The sequence below is a fragment of the Macadamia integrifolia genome, chromosome 5 (assembly GCF_013358625.1).
Source record: "Macadamia integrifolia cultivar HAES 741 chromosome 5, SCU_Mint_v3, whole genome shotgun sequence".
NCBI classification, from domain to species: Eukaryota; Viridiplantae; Streptophyta; class Magnoliopsida; order Proteales; family Proteaceae; genus Macadamia; species Macadamia integrifolia.
The window spans coordinates 34411651-34431108 of NC_056561.1; the positions used below are offsets into that span (position 1 = coordinate 34411651).

A 19458-nucleotide genomic window follows, 5' to 3' on the forward strand; every position below is an offset into this window, starting at 1 on the left:
TACACATTTTTGAAAATGAAAAAGAATATTTAAGTTAGGATCATAATAATTCTTGGATGAGAATGGAAGGGTATTTTAGAAGTTTCGTTCAATATTGGAAGTATTAATAATTTTTCGCACAAGCAAAAGTTATGGTTCATCCAACCACCAAACTTAGGTTGCCACTAGGAAACTTATCATGTTAATAAAATGTCACTTTCATCCAACTACAGAACCATTGCAATATTCATTTATGAAATTACTGTATTGTACATCCCGGAAAGGAAAAAAAAAGAAATCTCTCACATGATAGGGCATTTCAGGCATTGCACTATTATATACAAGTCACCCCTACGCTGCTTCTCATACCACCCGAAAGCGACAAGGATCGCCGTACTTTGGACCTATTTTGGTAAAATTTTGAAGTAGAGACCTAAAATGTTAATTTAGGTTTAAATATACATTATTCAAATAAATAATTCTGACTTTGCAATTGGGTTGGTCCTCTTCTTACCTGTCTTTGACTTGTTTTGACACAAATTTCCCTCGCATTTGACGTTTGGGTAGACTTCAATCACACTCACAGAGAGCTCTGAGCAGAGCCCTCAGAGAGAGAGAGAGAGAGAGAGAGAGATAGGAACCGTTCCGATGACGAAAAAAAGGAGAGATTCTCGAATACTGGCTTTCACAGGCGCAGCAGCTCTCGTCGCTGTTGCTCTGAACATCCTTATCACAGCTATCAATTCCCAAAAGAAGAGAAAGAGTAAAGGTATAAATATTAATTCTTCGCTCATCCTTTTTTATTCTGTTTTCTGAAGTTCTTTTCTTCTTTCAATTCTTATTTCTGTGAACGATAATTTTGTGTGACTGTTGAAATGAAAAATACTTGCAATCAAGAATCTACTCTTTCTCTGTACGTTCGTTTGCTTATTTTGTTGTTTGGACCTTCCGATTTATTTCATTGCTTATGTTCCACATTTTCTGGTGCCAATGTTGAAATTGTTAATGTATTTGTCAGGGCCTTCTGATTTCCCCTTTTAGTTTTATACAAAAATATCAGTTTATGAAGAAAGAGTGAATAGAACGGACATTCTTTATTCTATTTCAGATACTGTTATGGCTGTGTTCATTTATATGTGTAGCATTACTGCATTAGCCATTAAGGCTCGAATGGCATATGACCTCTTTTTTTTTTTATGGTGGATATGGCAGAACTACCGGGTTTGAATGTGCATGTTAATCTCTCTGCATCTGACATTCTCAAACTGACTGACCGTGTCATTACAAAGTCAAAAGAGGTCCATGATGCAGTGGCTTCTGTTCCCCTTGATAAGGTATTATTGCATCTTTCTTCCTACTGGCAAATTTCATTTCAATTCTGTGGTGTTGTGCTCCTGTAAACCTTTAATTGATGTAGCTATCCTCGCAAATAATTTGTATGCCATGAATAATCACGTAGTGTGAGTTGTAACTGGCTAAAATGTAATCGTAGTGCAAACAATTTTCTGCTTTTAAAATGTGGTGTTGACCATTGACTGTTTCTGTTCGATGAATATACGCATGTTCCTGAGTGATATTTTGTTGCTGTTATGTGACATTTTTTTAATGCTTATTAAGATAAGTGGTATGATTAGCACAATCATAATTTCTGTTCTCTGGATCCTTGGTTTATCTGAGTGATATTTTTTTGCTGTTATATTTTTCAGGTCACATACATGAATGCTATTTCACCTCTAGCAGAACTAGAAGCACAACAATTTCCACCTCTGCAATCATGCACATTCCAAAAGATGGTATCTGTTTCTGATGATGTACGTAAAGCCAGTGCTGAAGCTGAGAGGAGAATAGATGCTCATAGTCAGATGTGCAGGTGAAACCTGCTGATTTATTTATTTTTCCTGTTCTAGTTTTTTCATCTTTGCATTCTTAAAACTAGTGCAGGCATGTGTCCAGACTGGAAAGGTTGCACTGAATCTCCGTGTTATTGACATTATTGACTATTACATAATCAGAACTGGTTAGTTGGATTCTAAAATTACAGAAAGCGAGATTCATGAAACCCTCCTTGGAATATGTTAAAGCTGCCAAAACTAAATCTTTTTAATTCTGGCATTTTTAGGAAAACGCACGCATATAGCTAAATTTTCTGTGATTATTAACAGTCACAGATAGAATTTCCACCTCCATGAAGGGCTTATGTGCACCACTAGATTTGCACCATCTATAAGAAATTTCCGCCACAAAAATGGGTAAAATTCATCTGATGTTGCTATCTTTAGTGGACCGGGACTTGGAGGTGGTACCCAGCCAATGGTGGGTCTTATCTTATGTGCATGTGAAGTGGCAGCTGAGCAGAGCATCTTATGCATCTTACATGAGGACATGCTTACTGTCATCACTCTTCTTTTTACTAGACTTTTTTTTTTTTGAATAGTTTATAGTTGGATATAATTCCTTTGCATATTTTGTCTCTAAAAGGTGGAAGAGTTAATGTTCTTTGTATTACTATTTCATTTGTGAGGCTGAAACACTTTCAATTATGTCTGCCATAATCATTTCTCTCCCATTATGTACACATATTTATAATAATTACTAATGAATAAAACCGTAACTACCCAGGCTTCCCTTCAATAGTCAACCATCTCTCTCTTATTATGTGTGTATGTTTGTATTTGAATGAAATCAGAACTACCTTAACTTCTCAATGCCTCCTGTTGGATTTTCATGTTGCATGTAATTTTCCTCCATGCACAAAATAATTGTAATGTCACCTGCAATCCATGCTCCTGTATCACTTTACATATTCTTGGTGTTTTTGGTGTGGTCATGGGTCCTTCTAAGGCATTTCAATTGTGACTTCTGATTTGATTTGTGGGTCATAGACACGATTTAGCTGAAATGCACCTTGGTGAATCATGTGGACATGTTTTCTTTCTCTTTGTGCTAGTTTTTGTAGTGGGGAGCTTGATTTTCCTTTATTCCTGTTTACTCTTTTACACTTTTCAATGCACAAGTCATAGTAACTATAAGATCCCTTACGGCCTTACTTGTTTTTTTGTATCTGATGAACTTTTATTGATTTACTTATTCCTTGTTGTTTGTTCTATCTGAGGACCTTTAGGATAAGTTTTGAATCATCCAGTCCAGAAAAGTACACTTCTGTTTATTTCTCACTTATATTTTTCTTTAGTGAATTAACATCTTACATTCCGGTTCCTCCCCACCCTCCCTCTCTTTCAATGGATGTTCTTACCTAGTTTTTGTCAAAGAACAGATACACTTATGATTCATTTGTCTGTGTGAATAAACTAATGTTCTTTAATTTTATGCAAGGTGATCAGTCAACGTGAAGATGTGTACCGTGTTGTCAAGGCTTTTGCCGCCAAGGAAGAATGGATGAGCCATGAAGCTAAACGCTACATTCAGTGTTTGGTGTGGAAATAATGTCATTTTTCACTGTATTATACATTATTATTGTTTCCTGTCCTAGCTAGCATCTTTTTTAAATTTTAATTAGTTAAATCTAATATAGGGATGCCAATCTGCCATGATCTGTTAAAATTTTCTTCCACATCTAACTTATAACATTGTGTTCATGATCTCTTTCCCCACCCCTCCTAATTGGATATGGCTTTTGGAATATGCAAACAAGTTCCTCTTCAAAAGGGGACTTAATACCTTTAGTGCTCTTTCTTTGATATTCACAACTTGTGTCTTTCTTCGATGACCATTTAGTTAGGATAAAGCTTTAGTTGAGTTGAACTTTTCTAGTATTAATTAAGTCAATCAGCCATGCTGTATTACATCGTATCATAGGTTTAATTAAACCTTCTCTTTTATAGACTTAATGTATTTCTTTTATAAGTTGAATGGTTCTTATTCAACCCCAGCATGACCCGGTCCATGTGGTTGTGGGGTCAGTATGGGCCCGCGGGACTAGTCAGGCCTAAGGCCTGGGTACCCGTCGTTAGCCCAAAAAAAAAAAAAAAAAAAAAGGAAACGATTTGGACAGTTCAGTGGTGCTCTCCTCCCTTTAAATGGAATCTTTGAGCTGATTTGGAAGAATATATTGCAATCACTATTTACTAAGATGTTAGAGTATTATTCATTATATTTTGTTGTCATTGTGTAACAGTAATGCTTGTTTAGCTTGCTTGGATTCTTGTTACTTTTTTGCTTACTTGTCTTTCTAGTGTCCATACAATTATAAGATAGTGGTTCTACAAACATTAATGCATTTGCTGTTTCTTATGTATTCTATTTACCCCTAATCTCAAAAGTTGGGATGTATTTTGCATTCCTCAAATAATTTTGTAAAGCTAATCACATCCAAGTGGTCAATTCAGGGCTGCCTTAAAATACTAGTGCTTGGATCCTGTTTCTCATGCAGAAAAAGAAGAACAACGTATCGCCACTAGTTGTGATGGAAGGACCAGACTTAGGCTGACCCAATGGACCAGTCTGGCCCGGGCCTGAACTATGAGTCATGCATTGATAATACTATGTATATGGGGTGGCAATAGGTGGCCTTGTTAAGTCTGACCTGTGTTTGGTTGGCGTGGGGCTAGGATTTCTAGTAATCAGCCCCTGCCTGGCCTCTGCATGGTGGATGCCCGGTGAATTTAAGGCAACAGCCGGGCCCTTCCTGGCCCAATATTTGGTATCTGATTTCCTATTGACCATTCAGGGGAGACTACAAGTTCCCGGGAACCAACATTGTTCTTGGCAGTAGAGCAGAATGTATCTTAATTTTCTCAGTACAACAAATAACGTCATTCTTATGAACATTGAAGCTTTGAAGCTTATGTATTTGACATCTTGCGAAGTTTTGTAAGGAGACTGGGGGTGTTGTTCTTTACAATGTATTTGTGCTATGAGGAGAAGCAAAAATAGAGAATGCAATTGCCTATGTATCTATCAGTTCACATAGAGATTGTTTCAAAATCAGTGACAGATTCACATACTAATTGTTCATAATGAGTGACAGATTCGAGATTTTGAGCGGAATGGATTGAATCTTACTTCAAGCAAGAGACAAGAAGTGCAACGGTTGAGAGCCCAAATAGATGAGCTGAGTATGCGGTACATCCAAAATCTGAAAGATGATAATAATTTTCTTCTCTTCAGTGAGACAGAGCTGTTTGGGCTGCCCCCAGATTTTATTGAGGTTAAACACACTCATTCTTCTCTTTGTTTCTTTACCAATCTGTAACCAGATTTGATTGATGTCATACTCATAACTGGTCTTTCTTCCATTCCAGAATCATGTTGTCTGGTGTCACTCTTATGAATGTGACAAGTGAAAAAGCACATCTTTATATATTGCATAGTCCTCTCACTTGTCCAGAGTTGAGATTTTCTCAAATAGTGAAGTTTTTGAAATCTTGTCACCTAGATTGCAGCAAAAACTTTGTAGTCCAGTATTACAGAAATTTTTGGTCATCAATTACTAATACTCTTATGTACCTGGGTTCATGATGGCAGATGGTTACATACTTTAGATGTTGTAAAAGCTTGTTATTGTTATTTTTTTTTCATATGTTGCTTTGCAGATTTCATGTTGCACTTATGATTTATTTACCATGAACTAGTAAATGCATGCAGTGATTTGGCTTTTTATTTCTTCAAGTTTGTATTAAGCCACTACTAGAGTCTTGAATTCAATTTTCCCTTGTCTTCTGGCTTCCACAGTGGATTTCTGAGTACAGTTTGAAATGTTTTTCTTCACAGAGTCTGGACAAAGCTGAAAATGGTAAATTAAAGGTCATGCTACAAAGTCACCATGTTGTTCCTTTACTAGAGTTCTGTAAGGTAATGTCTTCTGAGTTTACAGACTGGGATTGTTTTTCATTTGTTTTTCCTGATTTTGAAGAACTGTATTTTACTTGATAATAAATATCATAAATGGCTTATTTATATTTAGAAGTCCTTTTTGGGTGATGCAATGATGCTACTGCCGGTGTTTGCTGTTCTATTCTGCATTCTATGATTACTTGGGCCAATTGTGTCTCAGCAAAATAGTTTCCACTTTATTATCCTGTTCACTAATTATTTTGTTGTGAGGGTGTTCTTCAATCCTCAAAGATCACCGTGTGCATTTTAAAGCTAATTTTTATGGATCTGATTGGGCAATTCTGATGGGTGCTTGGTCAGAAGCGGAGAGATGCCTAGTTGTGTGCACATTATGGGCAGCAAGTTTCTGACCTGACATGCTAATTCAGGGGATATATGTTATTACTTTTAACCTGATAGATAGCAGGTTGAATTTTTCTCAGGTGCTTAGCTCTAAAAGTCAGTAGTCAACCCCCCCTTTTTTTCCTAGGGACCCTGCTAATCTGAACAGGCTAGATTTTTCTTGGGTGTTTAGCTCTAACCGTCGGCAGTCAACCCAGATTTTTGCTAAGAACCCTTACTAAGCTGAACACACTGATTTTGGGTTATGCTTGTTTTCTCAGCTGACCATTGGACAGGTTGTGTATTTCAATTTCTGTTTCATATCTTTTTTCCCTTTTTCCTAACCTATTATGTTGTCCATTTTCATCAACCGAACCTTTGGATTGCATAAGAGCATACATCTCTTGCGCTTTACAGTCCTTTTCAATTTTGTGAAGGTAGGAACCACCAGGAAGACAGTGGCAGTGGCATATGGGCGGAGATGTGGAGAAGCTAATCTTCCTATCTTTGAAAATCTGGTAATGTCATTACAAATCCAAAGACTTGGAAGGTTTTATGTGATTTTTCTAGACACATAGTTGTCAAAGCATCAGCATCGCCTAGGCGTCCGGGCGCCTTGGTGCCTTGTTGGTGTTGCCTTGCGTCCAGGCTTCCTCCAAAGGCTTGGGTTGCCTAGATGCCATGACAACTATGTCTAGACATATTAAGAAATGATTATTCGATTAGTTCTGTGTTACTGCTATATTTATATGATTATATTTTTGGTAGATACACTTATGTGCTCTTTCTGGTTGTATTTTATTCATTTAAAATTTTAAATAATTTACCATGCTTTAAAACCTCATTTTTTAAAAGGACTACCAATCATTGATATCATCATTGGGTGGTTCCTAGTAGTGGAGGTTGGGATATGTCAGGAAAGTAGTCATGAAGTGGACTTTCACTACTCCATTTCCCTACAAAGCTCAGACCCATGTCCACACACACACACACACAGAGTACTCGCGTATACATAAACTCAGAAGCAAAGTGATTGGAGTGCTTGTATCTGGAAGTTTTAACGAAGCACAGTAGCACACTGTAGTCTTTGAAAGTGAGTTTCCAAAAAGGACACACCTTGAGCTTTGCCATGTTACTTAACTCTTGTGGTGAAGGGATGGGTGCTGCTGGGATGGATGGGTAGCTAGCTCCTTGGAAGCTAACTTTCCCAATGGTTTCAGGCAACAACCCACACAAAAGATGTACTCTATATAAACTACTATGGAAAAACAGACCCATTCAAGAGCTTGCCTTTTAACCTGACCGTTGAAACATGGTTGATTACCCTTAAGAAGCTAATGTTACATTTAAGCGGACAAGCTTAGAGGACTAAGTAAGTTGTGCACTATTAAACACTCTTAAAAGCGGTGATGCACTGGCATCTTCAGCAACAATTTTCAGCCTTTGATTTATTGAAAGAATTAAAATTTAACATGTCTTATGCTTAGGTATGTTGTGTAATTATACTTCGATCACAAGGGTCCAATTTTAAGTGACAAGGGGTTTGTCTTCAATTTTTATTTTGAATTCAAACCAGTTTTAATGACTAGCATATAGGATGTGGTTTAATGGAAATTGTAGGCCATAGAATCTAGTCTATTGAATTGCCCCGCACCAGACAGGTGCTAAAAATACATTGTTGTTGCATTTGGGAGGCCAACTTAAAAGGATCTCAACATTTTGGAATCTTTTAGACTTGGGAATTGATAAACCGTTTTCAATGGCATCTGCACCGGAAAGTTGGATCATCTACATTGTCATGTTGCACAACTATTGAAAATTGAATCGTCTCAAGGTCATAAGATTTCATTGTCAAAGAAATGATGACCATATCAATGCATAGTTGGCATGACAACCAAATGCCCGAACCTTATGTTCCGCACGGGTAGTTTACCCGGGCAGTATATTTCAGGGTTCGGGTTTTTGAACTTTAAATGCTTGCCACATTATGGGCTGGATCATATGGACCGTCCATTGATCACTGAGCCCAAACAGTATAGGCTTCTGGCCTGTTTTTTTTTAACATTGCAATTTATCTTATAAGGGGATCCTGTAGTGATGAAGCCTACATCATGATATTTTTTGCACTCTGAAGCTGCAAATTGTATGTCTTGGGAATAAACTTGGACCCAGACATCCTTTCTGGTGTCTCAGTGACCAAGAGAAAGGATATGACAGTCTTGTTTTCCTCTTGCAGAGGAGTCTTTCTGCACCAAACAAATCGAGTTTCTAGGAGAATGTCATTGCTTCATCTGCAATGCAACTCAAGTAAGCCTTATCCCAACTAAATAGGGTCGGCCACATGGATCCTGTTTCTTTGTTCAAGTGTATCCAAAGCCATACTTAATGTCAACCCTAAACCTTATGTCTTTTCTCAACACTTGTCCCAATGTCATTTTAGGCCTGCCCCTTGATCTTTCAGCTCGTCCAATCTGATTCATATCACTCCTCCTTATTGGCACATATGGAGGCCTTGGCTGTGGTAAAGTTGCTCCATTGCGACCTAGGGGACGCAAGTTTGAGCCTGGAAACAGCCTCTTTGCTAAGTGTGGATAAGGCTGCGTAAATTATGACTCTCCCCAGACACTGCAGTGACGGAGCCTCGTGCACTGGGTACGCCCTTTTATAGATGCCTTGGTTGTGCATGTCTATGCCACCTCAAACAACTCTTTCAACTTATCATGTGTCCGAGGTTTTTCATTCCTTATTTTATCTTTTCTAGTTTTACTATTCATCCATGATACATCTCAACTTCCTTATCTCAGCTACACTGATTTTATTTATATGTTGTTTTCTTTACTCTCCAACTTTGAACTCCTTACATGATTGCTAGTATTATAGGCTTTATAGCTGTCCAATAAATTTTTCTTTTGAATTTTACTGGAATGCATTGATTGTACAACAGTTCAAAAACACCTCTCCACTTCATAGCCTATTCTAATTCTTTTTGCAACATCATCCTCTATTTCTCCTTCCTTATTTATGATTGAACCTAGGTATCTAAAATGATCAAATTACTGCTTAAATTAAAATGCAGTCAATATTTATAGAGCTTTACATGATAAGCATAGTGTCATTTTCAAAATGCAGCTACATTACTGCTTCCCTAGTCAGTCATGCTGCTGGAAACTGTTATCTTAAGGAATAATTGCATTAATTTATAAAATAAATGACCTGGTAAACGTGTTAGAGATCTGTATGACCCACATCCACATAAGTTGTTTTTGTATTTGTGGCTGGAGGCAATGCCCTTTTTTCCCCACTTGAAATTGACTTTCTGTAAGGCCTCACCATATGCAAGGTCTAAGTATGGATATGGTCTTATGTATCCAAACACCTTTCTTCTTTAGGCAGTCTCCTGAAGTAATATTGTGCCTCTATTTCTTTGATTTCTTATAGTTGAAGCATACATAAAGGCTTTTTCTAACCTAAATATTTTTTTCTTTTTGCTGTGAAATGTCCCACAATGATGCCAAATCAACTATTTACTTGTGGTTGCAAATCATGGTTGGGAAATAGTAAATATCGGAAAATTGTTATGCAAACAAAGATATGATGACTATAAATGTATCGGAAAAAAAATTTGTTACTCTCTGGAAATTTGGAGATGTATTAGCTATTTTGATACATAAACACATAATAGAATGGCTGAGCTTACACATATTGTAGAATTGTGCAGTCGACAGTTTTTTCCTTTCTAGTCATGTTGATACATGTTTAACAATGCCTATCCTAGAAGATCATGTCTAGAAACATGAGGTTGTTTGTTCATGGTTTATAGTGCTATATGAACAGATTGATTTTATTAACACTGTTTATCTAATTTTTTTGCAGGTTCGTTTGCGCCATAAACTTGCTCGTTTGCTTGGCTATCTGAACTACGCAGAATATGCTGTTGAGCCTAGAATGGCAAAATCATCTGCGAAGGTCTGCAATTTCTTGTGGAATGTGAAGCTATATTCTCTACAGTATTCTCAAGTTTAATCTGGATAATGTCTTGGGTTTTAGCAAGTAATAGTTTTTGAAAGAAAGAACTTTTTGCTTTTCTTGGGCTTTACATTGTTTATTTTTCAGACTTCTACATCAGACATCAATTTGGCATGTTATAATGCATAGTCATTTACATTGAACACATTGTTTTTCTGTTAAGTAATCAATAAGATATGTAGTAATTGTTCTGCTACGACGCATTGCGATGATATGCTACAATAATAGGATGCATGGAAACCTAGTGTGTTATATAATGTTTGAGTTTGATAATCCATCATCTGGTCTTGGTTTCCACCTGAAATAGGAGGCATGACAATGACATAGGCTGCTTTATTTGGGGGATAAAGAAGCACATATTTTGTTTTTGGTTTCTTCACTGAGCCGAGTAAAGAAAACCAATGTAAACACGTCTTTGATTGCTCACTATAGGACAACCACCCATTTTTTTTCTGAAACAAGCAAACAAGATACAGTATGATATGGAAATTCATACAAATGAACCTTAAAAATTCCGATTCTTTGGAGTTCCATCATTCTTTCTTCTACTTCCAAATCACCACATCACAGGGTTGTTTGGCAGTCAGTTCTTTTTTTGGATTTTGGATCTTTGTGCACTAATGGCAACTAAGAATAGTGGCGCATCTTATGCTTTCACTTCCTACCCTAGTTCTCTGTCCTCAGTTTTTGTTCTTCTTTGAGATCTTCCCTTTTGAATTCAATTAAGTTCCTCATGAGGCCAATTATTTAGTAGCTTCTGTTTATGATTTCCAGGTATTTGAGTTCTTAGAGGACATCTCTGTCAATTTAAATGACCTGGCTACCAGAGAACTCACTACACTTAAAGATATTAAGGTTGGTTTTCACCAATTTACCTAGTGTTTGTCCTTCTATGCTACAATTTTTTTTCTTCATTGGGGATATCTCATTTTGAGCATGTTGGAGCTTCAGAAGAAAGAGGAAGGGGAATCTCCATTTGGAGTTGAAGATTTGTTATACTATGTGAAAAGGGTAGAATCACAAAGATCTGATCTAGACTTTGGAGCTGTAAAGAAATACTTTCCCATCAGCGTGGTTCTTTCTGGGATTTTCAAAATATTCCAGGACCTTTTTGGTAAAGTTTTATCATGAGGTTAATGCAACTTTATAATGTTCTTGAATTTATCATTGTAATTGTATGAAAAAGTAACATCCTTTTTGTCACCATGCAGGGCTAAGATTTGAGGAAATTGCAGATGCTGAGGTTTGGCATAATGATGTTCGCCTTTTCTCTGCTTTGGACTTCAGCTCTAGTGAACTACTTGGTTACTTCTACCTTGATATATATTCCAGGTTTACTTTTCTACTTCAATTAGAAACCTTTAGCCTGCTGCCTGCACTTTTGTTAGTGAAATCAGTTATATGGGATAGCCTATAAGGGTTTAATCTTTATTCTGAAACAGAGAAGGAAAATATGGTCACACCTGTGTCATATCTCTTCAAAATGGCTCCTTGTCATACAATGGTGCACGGCAGGTGACTATCTCATTAAGTGGCTTTCAGGTTTCTTGAATCTTGGGATAATGGGAATTCTTTGAACTTGTTTGCTGTGTGACTATATCTTGCTTTTCATTGGGACTTTGTCATTTGGACAATTTGTTGATCATGAAGTTTTCTAGGTTGATTTTTACTATTGTCTGCTGTCCTGCTCTTTGCTCATGCTTGTGGGGCCAATGCAGTATGTATTTACGGTTTAATGTTATGCTGCATAGTGCATACTGCTGGGTTCTGATGAGGATGGTTATAATCAGCTAGTATTTGTATTCATGGGCCAGTTAGTTGGACCTTAATCTTCCCAAACTGAAGACAGTGTTTAATCTGTCATTTGTGGCATAGGTTTTCCTGTCAAAGTTTGCCATGGTCCTTGAATTTGGTTAATGTTGCAAGTTTATTTAAGTACTTTTCAAGACCATGAGTTTGAAAGTTATTTCAGCATGTTAGGTTTTTGTCACAGCTGAAAATGTGTTTGAACTTCGAACATATATGATGTGCATGCTTTTTACAGAGCCAAGACCCAGTGGTCTCTCTGACTCTCTCGCTTCCAAACATAAAATACTTAATCAATCAAGTCAATGCAGTAATGCACTATTATTTGAAAGAATATTTTTTTCCTTGTGTATCGTAGCTATGATATTTGTTGAGTAGATAAAAGAATCTCATGCTTTCCTGCTTCTAGATTCCCTCCCCCCCCTTTTTACATCTCAAATTTATTTTTCTTCTTCTTTTCATGGCAACATTTTTCTTTCTATGTTTTCAGTTGAGAAATATCAGCCTTCGTATACATCAAGTTATTTACATCTATAGAATTGTAGAATTGAACTCAACTAAGCCTTATTGCTATAACTTGGAGTTATTACTTTAGACCATTGTAGATAATTAACGCTCTCCTGTGTATTTCCTCTATTTATCCATGCGTAGATTCCAGTGGCATTGCTAATTTCTCAATTTCGAAAAGAAATGGATGGCAATCTTGGGTTGTTGCGGTTCTCAGAAGTGGTTAATCTTTTCCATGAGTTCGGCCATGTGGTATGTTGATCTTTATCTTACTCATTGTTACTTCGAAACCTTTCCATTTTTTAATATATATATATATATATATATAAAAGAAAGAAAAGAAAAGAAAAGACCCAGTGCATGATGCTTCTGCCACTGGGGTTTGGGGAGGTTCATAATGTACGCAGCCTTACCCTGCTTTGCGGAGAGGCTGTTTCCTGAATCCTGACTCGAACCCACATACACTAGGTTGCAATGGACTAACCTCACCATTGCTCTGAGGTCCGCCATTTGACTACCATGCGTAATCCTCTGAGACTTTTTTTTGGTATTATAAATATAGCAAGTGTAATTCAAAGCCAATGCATATGCCTTTCTTCAATATAATTCTTTTGTTGACGATGGATTTTTAGGTTCATCATATCTGCAATCGTGCATCATTTGCAAGATTCTCTGGGCTTCGTGTTGATCCTGACTTTGTGGAGATTCCTGCTCAATTAATTGAAAATTGGTATGCAATTGATCTCATATCCCTTATTTTGAATATGAAAGAAGACATGATCTTGCTAAGATACTTTAATGTGCATTAGGTGTTATGAAGTCATCCCTCTCAAATTGATATCAGGATTCCATCAGGTGACATGTAGTTGGCTAATTAATTTCTTTTCTCTGAGTTATTTTTTCCGATTTTTTATCTATTGTTCACTTTAACTTTTAAAAAAGGGCGTACCTGGTGCACGAGGCTCCCGCCCTTGCAGGGTCTGGGGACATTCATAATTATGCAGCCTTACGGCCCTTACCCCCACTTCATGTAGAGGCTGTTGGCTGACTCAAACCAGTGACCACTAGGCCGCAATGGAGCAACCTTAACCTTTAAACATTTTACTGTGAAATTTTTTCCTGGCTAACAATGGCATTAGCATTGCATTCATCTTCAGAATTGGTACAAGGTGTGAGATGTGTTGGCTTATGAAAGTTGGAAACAATGTCTTGTCTGTGCAGTTTACTTTGTACTATGAACTAGTTGTCGAAAATAAAAATAATTACAATAAAATCTGGTGTGCAAGAAAATTTGTGAATTGTATGAATAGTATAGTTGTAGGGGGGGGGATACTGGTATTTGATCAATTTTGTCCAAATGAAACACTTAGTTCTGATATGGCTAAATTTCAACAAGTGAGGCACCTTGTTAATTATTGGCTATATATAGCCTCTACTGAAGCAGAATACTTAAATTATTTCATCCAAGTTCTCCTAGTTTTGGGCTCAGAAAATTATTTTAAGCTGGGTAATCAATCTCTGCCCAAATATTAGATTCTTTCCTCATCATGAACCATGAAATACTAATTAAGCCCAATGTCAAAGTGATGAGGGTTGGACATCAGTAATCATGCCTCTGAATTTAAAGAGCACAATTCTAGCTGCTCCTCAATTATTGATATTATATCAGATTATCTTTCCATATGTATTTTGCTAAACTAACAAAGGTTGCAATTCACAGGATATTACAAATCCCATCACAGATGAAATTTGTGGGGAGCTGAAAAGAAGGCAGGAGTGCTTTTCTGCACTTAAATTGAAGCAAGAAATTCTCCTTTGTAAGTCATCATGTCATGCCTTTACTGTCACATAACTGAAAATTAATGATTTGTGTCAGTAAGGAATTAAAAGTGATGCTTATGGGTAGGATTGTGTGGTCTACGAAGTTTTATTTGTGATGAGACTGCTCATAAGATTTCAATTTCTTTTGCACTGCTTGCTTTGATGATGTGGTGTTAATGGTTTAGTAAAGCAATTACTTGCACCTATTGATTTTGATTAATGGTTAAATTTGGAGTCTATTTTATTTGGTGTATTAAGACATCTATTTGTTTTGTCACACAAAATGGTGGTCTCTGGAAGGCACCATAATTTTGTATCAGCTGGAAAGAAACAACAGGAGCAATGATCTTGGTTCTTCTTAATGGATTTTTGATCTTCAATTCCTAAAGAATCTGTAAACATCTCTTTATGACTAACCTCATTCGCTGCGTTGTTGCATTACAATATGTTACACTATATTGCTAAACAAAACCAATTATATGTAAGAAACATGTAAAAGTGTATCTACTTTAGACTTTTGTAGAAACAATCAATAATGTAGTTTGTGTAATCCATTTAAAATGTATTTTTATGTTAACAGTACAATAGTAGTTTTTCTATTTTATAACTGACTGGGATGGGATATCCAATCAGCTATTGCAAAAGGTTTCATCTATGTCTAATGAAGATGGATCTGTAGTGAAACAGTTGCATATCAAGGAATTTATTTTGGGAAGGTCTCAGATAAGGTAGTGAGAGAATGAGATATCTTTCTTAGATACTGCTTAGTTGGTGATTTGTTGGGTCCTAGCTGAGTGATGCTGTTGGTCAAGAGTGGTTCACTGGAGGTTGATTTCCGACACAGGTCCCTAGAATGGAAGGGAGTGGCTTCTATCTTGATCTCTCTTTTTTTTCAGCAATTTTAGTTTTTAGGGAAACATCCCAATGTGTAGCAGTGTAGGGCATAACCTCGTGCATATCCCACTTTCACGGGGTGTCATGGTTATAAACCTTTGGCATTTCTTGCTCATTCCCACGCTTTCATGCTGGCAGCCTGGGCATTTTACCATTGCACCATTTAAATCTCCTGGAATTATATGATAGATGTGTCTGGGTGATGAGCTCAGTAGTTGGGATACAGCTTTAGTGAGTTGAGTTGTTAGAGTATACTGTTAATTTATTTTATCTTTGACAGGATGTATTGATTTAAAATTTGTAAAGTTACATTGGTGTTGCTTTATGCTTATATTTCAGTTTAAAATAGCATTAACAATGGGAAAGGTAACTTAGTATCAAGGTTTGAAAACTCGCCGAAATCTCAAATATTTCATGTATTTATTTTTTCAATATTATTTTATTTTTTTAATATACCGAGACGAAATGGCATACGAAATATAAAAGTACATAAGTTCGGTCATCTCGGTCATTTTGTTCGGAACTTTCGCTCATTTCGGCCAAAAAATTCACATTTCGTCAAAATTTCGGCCGTCTTGGTCATTTCGTTTCGCTCATTTTGCTAATTTAGGCCACTTCAACCATTAGTCCCCTAAATGGCCAGCGAGACACATGGGAAAAAGTACACCATTTCGACCAAATTTTGGTACTTTGGTGGTTTTGAAACTACCGAAACGAAACGAGTTCTTGAACCTTGCTTACTATTGACCTTGCAGAATGCTAGAATCCATATGCATCATACATTATTCATATTACAAATGATTTCCAATGAAAGGGACAGTTTCTTCGTAAAGTTTAATCATTCCCATTCTCTCTTTCTCTTTTATTTTTATTTTCTAGTAAGGCCCCAAGGAGCATTGAACTCATGACCACTTAAATTTGAGGCGTTGGTCTTTGCCATCTGAGCAACCCCCTTGGGGTTATTCCCATTCTCTTTATTGCTTCCCCTCTTTAATATGCCTATTATTTTGGTGTAGAATTCCATAAATGTATCTGGCTTGCTACTTTGATATAAATGTTAATTGGAGCTCTATTTTTCTGCAAGAAACTATAGTTCAGGATATAGGTTTGTGAAATCATCTACATCAGAAGAAGCATGCATTTCTACCAAAGAAAAATGAGGTTTGCATTTAGGAGGGATATATGCCTCCACACAGCTCTTCCTTTTCAAATTTAGCTTTCATTAGGGTCCAAAACAAGGTAGGAATTATTTTCTGTGAGTACAATCCAATGGATGCTGAATCATTTCAGTTGTATTCTTTTTTTTCTTTGGGGAGAAAGGGAGGGTGCGGGGGGTGGTGTGGGGAGTTACTATGTCATATGTAGTATTGAGATGATGTATATGATTCCTATGTGATCAAACTTAACATAAATTTGGTGCAATGTGCACTTTTAATGTAGCTCAGAAGTTTATTTACGTGAGTTCTTCAGGCTTTTTTGATCAGATTATTCATACAACTGAGAATGTTGACACAGTGGAGCTGCTCAAGCTTCTCCATCAGAAGGTTAGGATGCTGTGGTAGTTCATTTTTAGTTTACAGTGGCCTCACTCCTCACATAAAAGAACTATCCTCCAGGTGATGCTAGGATTGCCAATGTTGGAGGGTGTAAATCCGGCTTCATGTTTTCCACGCATTGCTGTAGGCTATGAAGCTGCTTGCTACAGTCGCATTTGGAGTGAGGTTTGTATCACTTAGTTGGCTTCATCTAAGCTTCGGTTTCTGTACATCCTTTCTGATATCTGTGATCTTGCAATGGATGCTTTATTTTTACAGGTTTTTGCTGCTGATATATTTCTCTCTAAATTTCATGATGGTCTTTTGGACCAGTATGTTGGCCTGCAGTTCAGGAATAAGGTATAAGATTTTTGAGGTCCGCTGATTTTACTTTTTGCTTACTTATCAGTACCCTTTTTATTTTAGTACTGCAATATAACCGACTGGAAAACTTGGTTTTGATTATCCTGTCACTACATTAAATTAATGGTGTGCTAATTGTTCTCAGAGGAAAAAAAAAAAGAGCAACCCAGTGCATGAGGTTCCCACTACTGCAGGGTCTAGGAGGGGGAAATGTACGCAGCCTTACCAGGCTGTTTCCAAGTTTCGAACCTGCTATTGTTTCTCCCATACTCCTTAATGTTTGATAACAGCCATTTTAAAAATTTAAGGTCCATTAAAGTATCCATTGCACCACCAGCTTTTGGAAGGTTATATTTTTTCCAAAATTTTCTGTTTTAACTATAAGATAAAATCTAGAGGTTTGTTTAAAGAATAACACATTATAGGAGGAGGAATACTGAGTTAACTAACTGCTATAATGGTATTAAATTCTGTAATGTCAGAAAGAATCATAAAAGGAAATTATATTTGTGACCCATATATTTTTGCTCTCAAGATAACTCTAAAGTCACATGCCAAGCAAGTCAACTCCATAACAAGCTAGGCACCAATTGTTCAAAATCAAACATTCCAAGGACCAAGTTTGAGGAATGGTTCTTAGCCAATGGTGACCGGCTCAATGAGCACCTTTGGGCGATTACGATAGGAACCCCCTTTAAGGATAAAACAAATGCACCCATTATGTGTTTAGATGAAAGTAGTAAAAGATTATGTCTTGTTTTAACTTAAGTGGCAAAACCAATAGGTAATAGAAAGATTTTTTTATGGTTTGCACTTTCACAGAAGACATGGCTCTGGATATGCTAGAATGGCAGAACAATATTCTTGACCTCAAATATTTTATGGACAAACTCAGATGATATGTAGAAGGGTGGACTTGGTGCAATGGTAAGGTTGCTGCATTGTGGCCAAGTGGTCATGGGTTCGAGTCCGGAAACCACCTCCCTGCGAAGCTTGGGTAAGGCTGCATACATTATGACCCTCCCTAGACTTTGCAGTGGCAGGAGCCTCATGCACTGGTTATGTTCTTTATTTTTGAATGGTGATAAGTTCATCCTCTAGAATCAGCAAAACCTGGGTGGAAACATGTAAAAATTGGAGGGAATAGAAGTTATTGAGAGATCTTAAGTATTTTGCACTGGAACTTTAGGAAATGGCAATACAATTATAGATGAACATCTAGGAGTGATTAGATATAAAACACATAAACAGTAGAGGCAAAATCACCTTGCAAAACACCTACACAGTATCACAAAGCTATTGTCTTCAGACCAATTTCTTATTTATGAGAAATTATGGAGTGAATTCACCTTGTAAGGTTATCTGTCCTCTGATTGCTAAAGATGAATAAACAATAGTTAAATTTCACAGGTGTTGGCTCCAGGAGGAGCAAAGGATCCCACTGAAATTCTTTCAGACTTTCTGGGAAGAGAACCATCAATTCAAGCATATATCAAGATCAAAACCAGAAATAATTTGTGATACAGTTGTATGGATGCTTTCCTTGCCCATCATGCAACACAGTTGTGGTGAGAAATATTGTCTTCCAATGTTTATTTGCATTACAGTTTTTCTTACTCAGCCCAAGTCCTTCAGAGAAAGGAGAGTGCAACATCGCTCATTGTTGTATTTATCATTGAACTCAGCAATGCGGGCAAAATCTTCTAGAAGTTATTTTGAAACTACTGCTCAATACAAAGCTTATCAATCTAATCTGTCCAGTTTGTATTACTGGATTTCCTAAGTGATGGTATTACTCCCAAGTGGACCAGATGGGGAACGAATCATAACCATTACAGCTGATAAGTAGATGCTGATTTGTGGACCATTAGAAGCTATATTTAGGTATCTAAGATTAGCAAACTGGTACAAGGATGACCTCTTTACTATTTATGATGATATTTATCTGACTTTTGTCATTGTGGAGCAACAAAAAATGCACAGGGTCGTCCCTGACCTCTAGAGCTGACCTGCTTACTGTTGCTGCTGATACCAATCACCAGGAATCTGCTGCCTTTCATCATTGCTATCGTAACATCCAGTTCTATTTAAGGCTTTGGAAATTGTTTGAGAGATAAGTCATACGGTTGAGATAGGTCATCAAATTTGACATTTGATATAGTAGCTTTTTATCCATCAAATAGTTGAAATGATAAAAAGGGTACTACTACCACATGACAAAAGTGCAATAGTGGCAAAGCTCGTTTCTTGCAAAGGTGTGCCCCCTTTCTTGTGTATTACTTTAGAAAATTTGATAAAATAAAATCAGAAATAATATGCAAAAATTCATAAAATTGTGAAATTAATTAATTTT

At 36.8% G+C, this 19458-nt stretch overlaps 1 protein-coding gene across 3 annotated transcripts; it reads left to right on the forward strand.

Annotated features, from left to right (window-relative positions):
• Positions 1–454: 454 nt before the first annotated feature.
• Positions 455–18888, forward strand: LOC122078158 (probable thimet oligopeptidase). 3 transcript variants are annotated; one of them, XM_042644024.1, is made up of 20 exons: positions 455–748; positions 1192–1313; positions 1686–1849; positions 3321–3411; positions 4967–5146; positions 5710–5790; positions 6591–6671; positions 10027–10119; positions 10954–11034; positions 11131–11293; positions 11391–11511; positions 11622–11694; positions 12637–12744; positions 13125–13222; positions 13302–13347; positions 14213–14309; positions 16678–16751; positions 16824–16928; positions 17022–17118; positions 18516–18888. In XM_042644024.1, the coding sequence occupies exons 1-19, from the start codon at positions 628–630 to the stop codon at positions 17106–17108; spliced, it is 1986 nt and encodes a 661-aa protein (XP_042499958.1). In that variant the 5' UTR covers positions 455–627; the 3' UTR covers positions 17109–17118; positions 18516–18888. The 3 variants fall into 3 exon arrangements, 2 of the variants coding, with proteins under 2 accessions (XP_042499958.1, XP_042499957.1); XM_042644023.1 differs by having other exon boundaries at positions 456–748; positions 17022–17102; XR_006139982.1 differs by lacking the exons at positions 17022–17118; positions 18516–18888 and adding an exon at positions 16301–16368 and having other exon boundaries at positions 16824–16841.
• The last annotated feature ends 570 nt before the right edge of the window (positions 18889–19458 follow it).

Bases quoted from the DNA above. Each gene is read 5' to 3' on its own strand.
- LOC122078158 (XM_042644023.1), top strand. From the start codon at position 628: ATGACGAAAAAAAGGAGAGATTCTCGAATACTGGCTTTCACAGGCGCA. The intron at 11,695-12,636 runs GTGACTATCTCA...ATCCATGCGTAG, and splicing joins CATACAATGGTGCACGGCAG to ATTCCAGTGGCATTGCTAAT. The intron at 14,310-16,677 runs GTAAGTCATCAT...TGAGTTCTTCAG, and splicing joins GAAGCAAGAAATTCTCCTTT to GCTTTTTTGATCAGATTATT.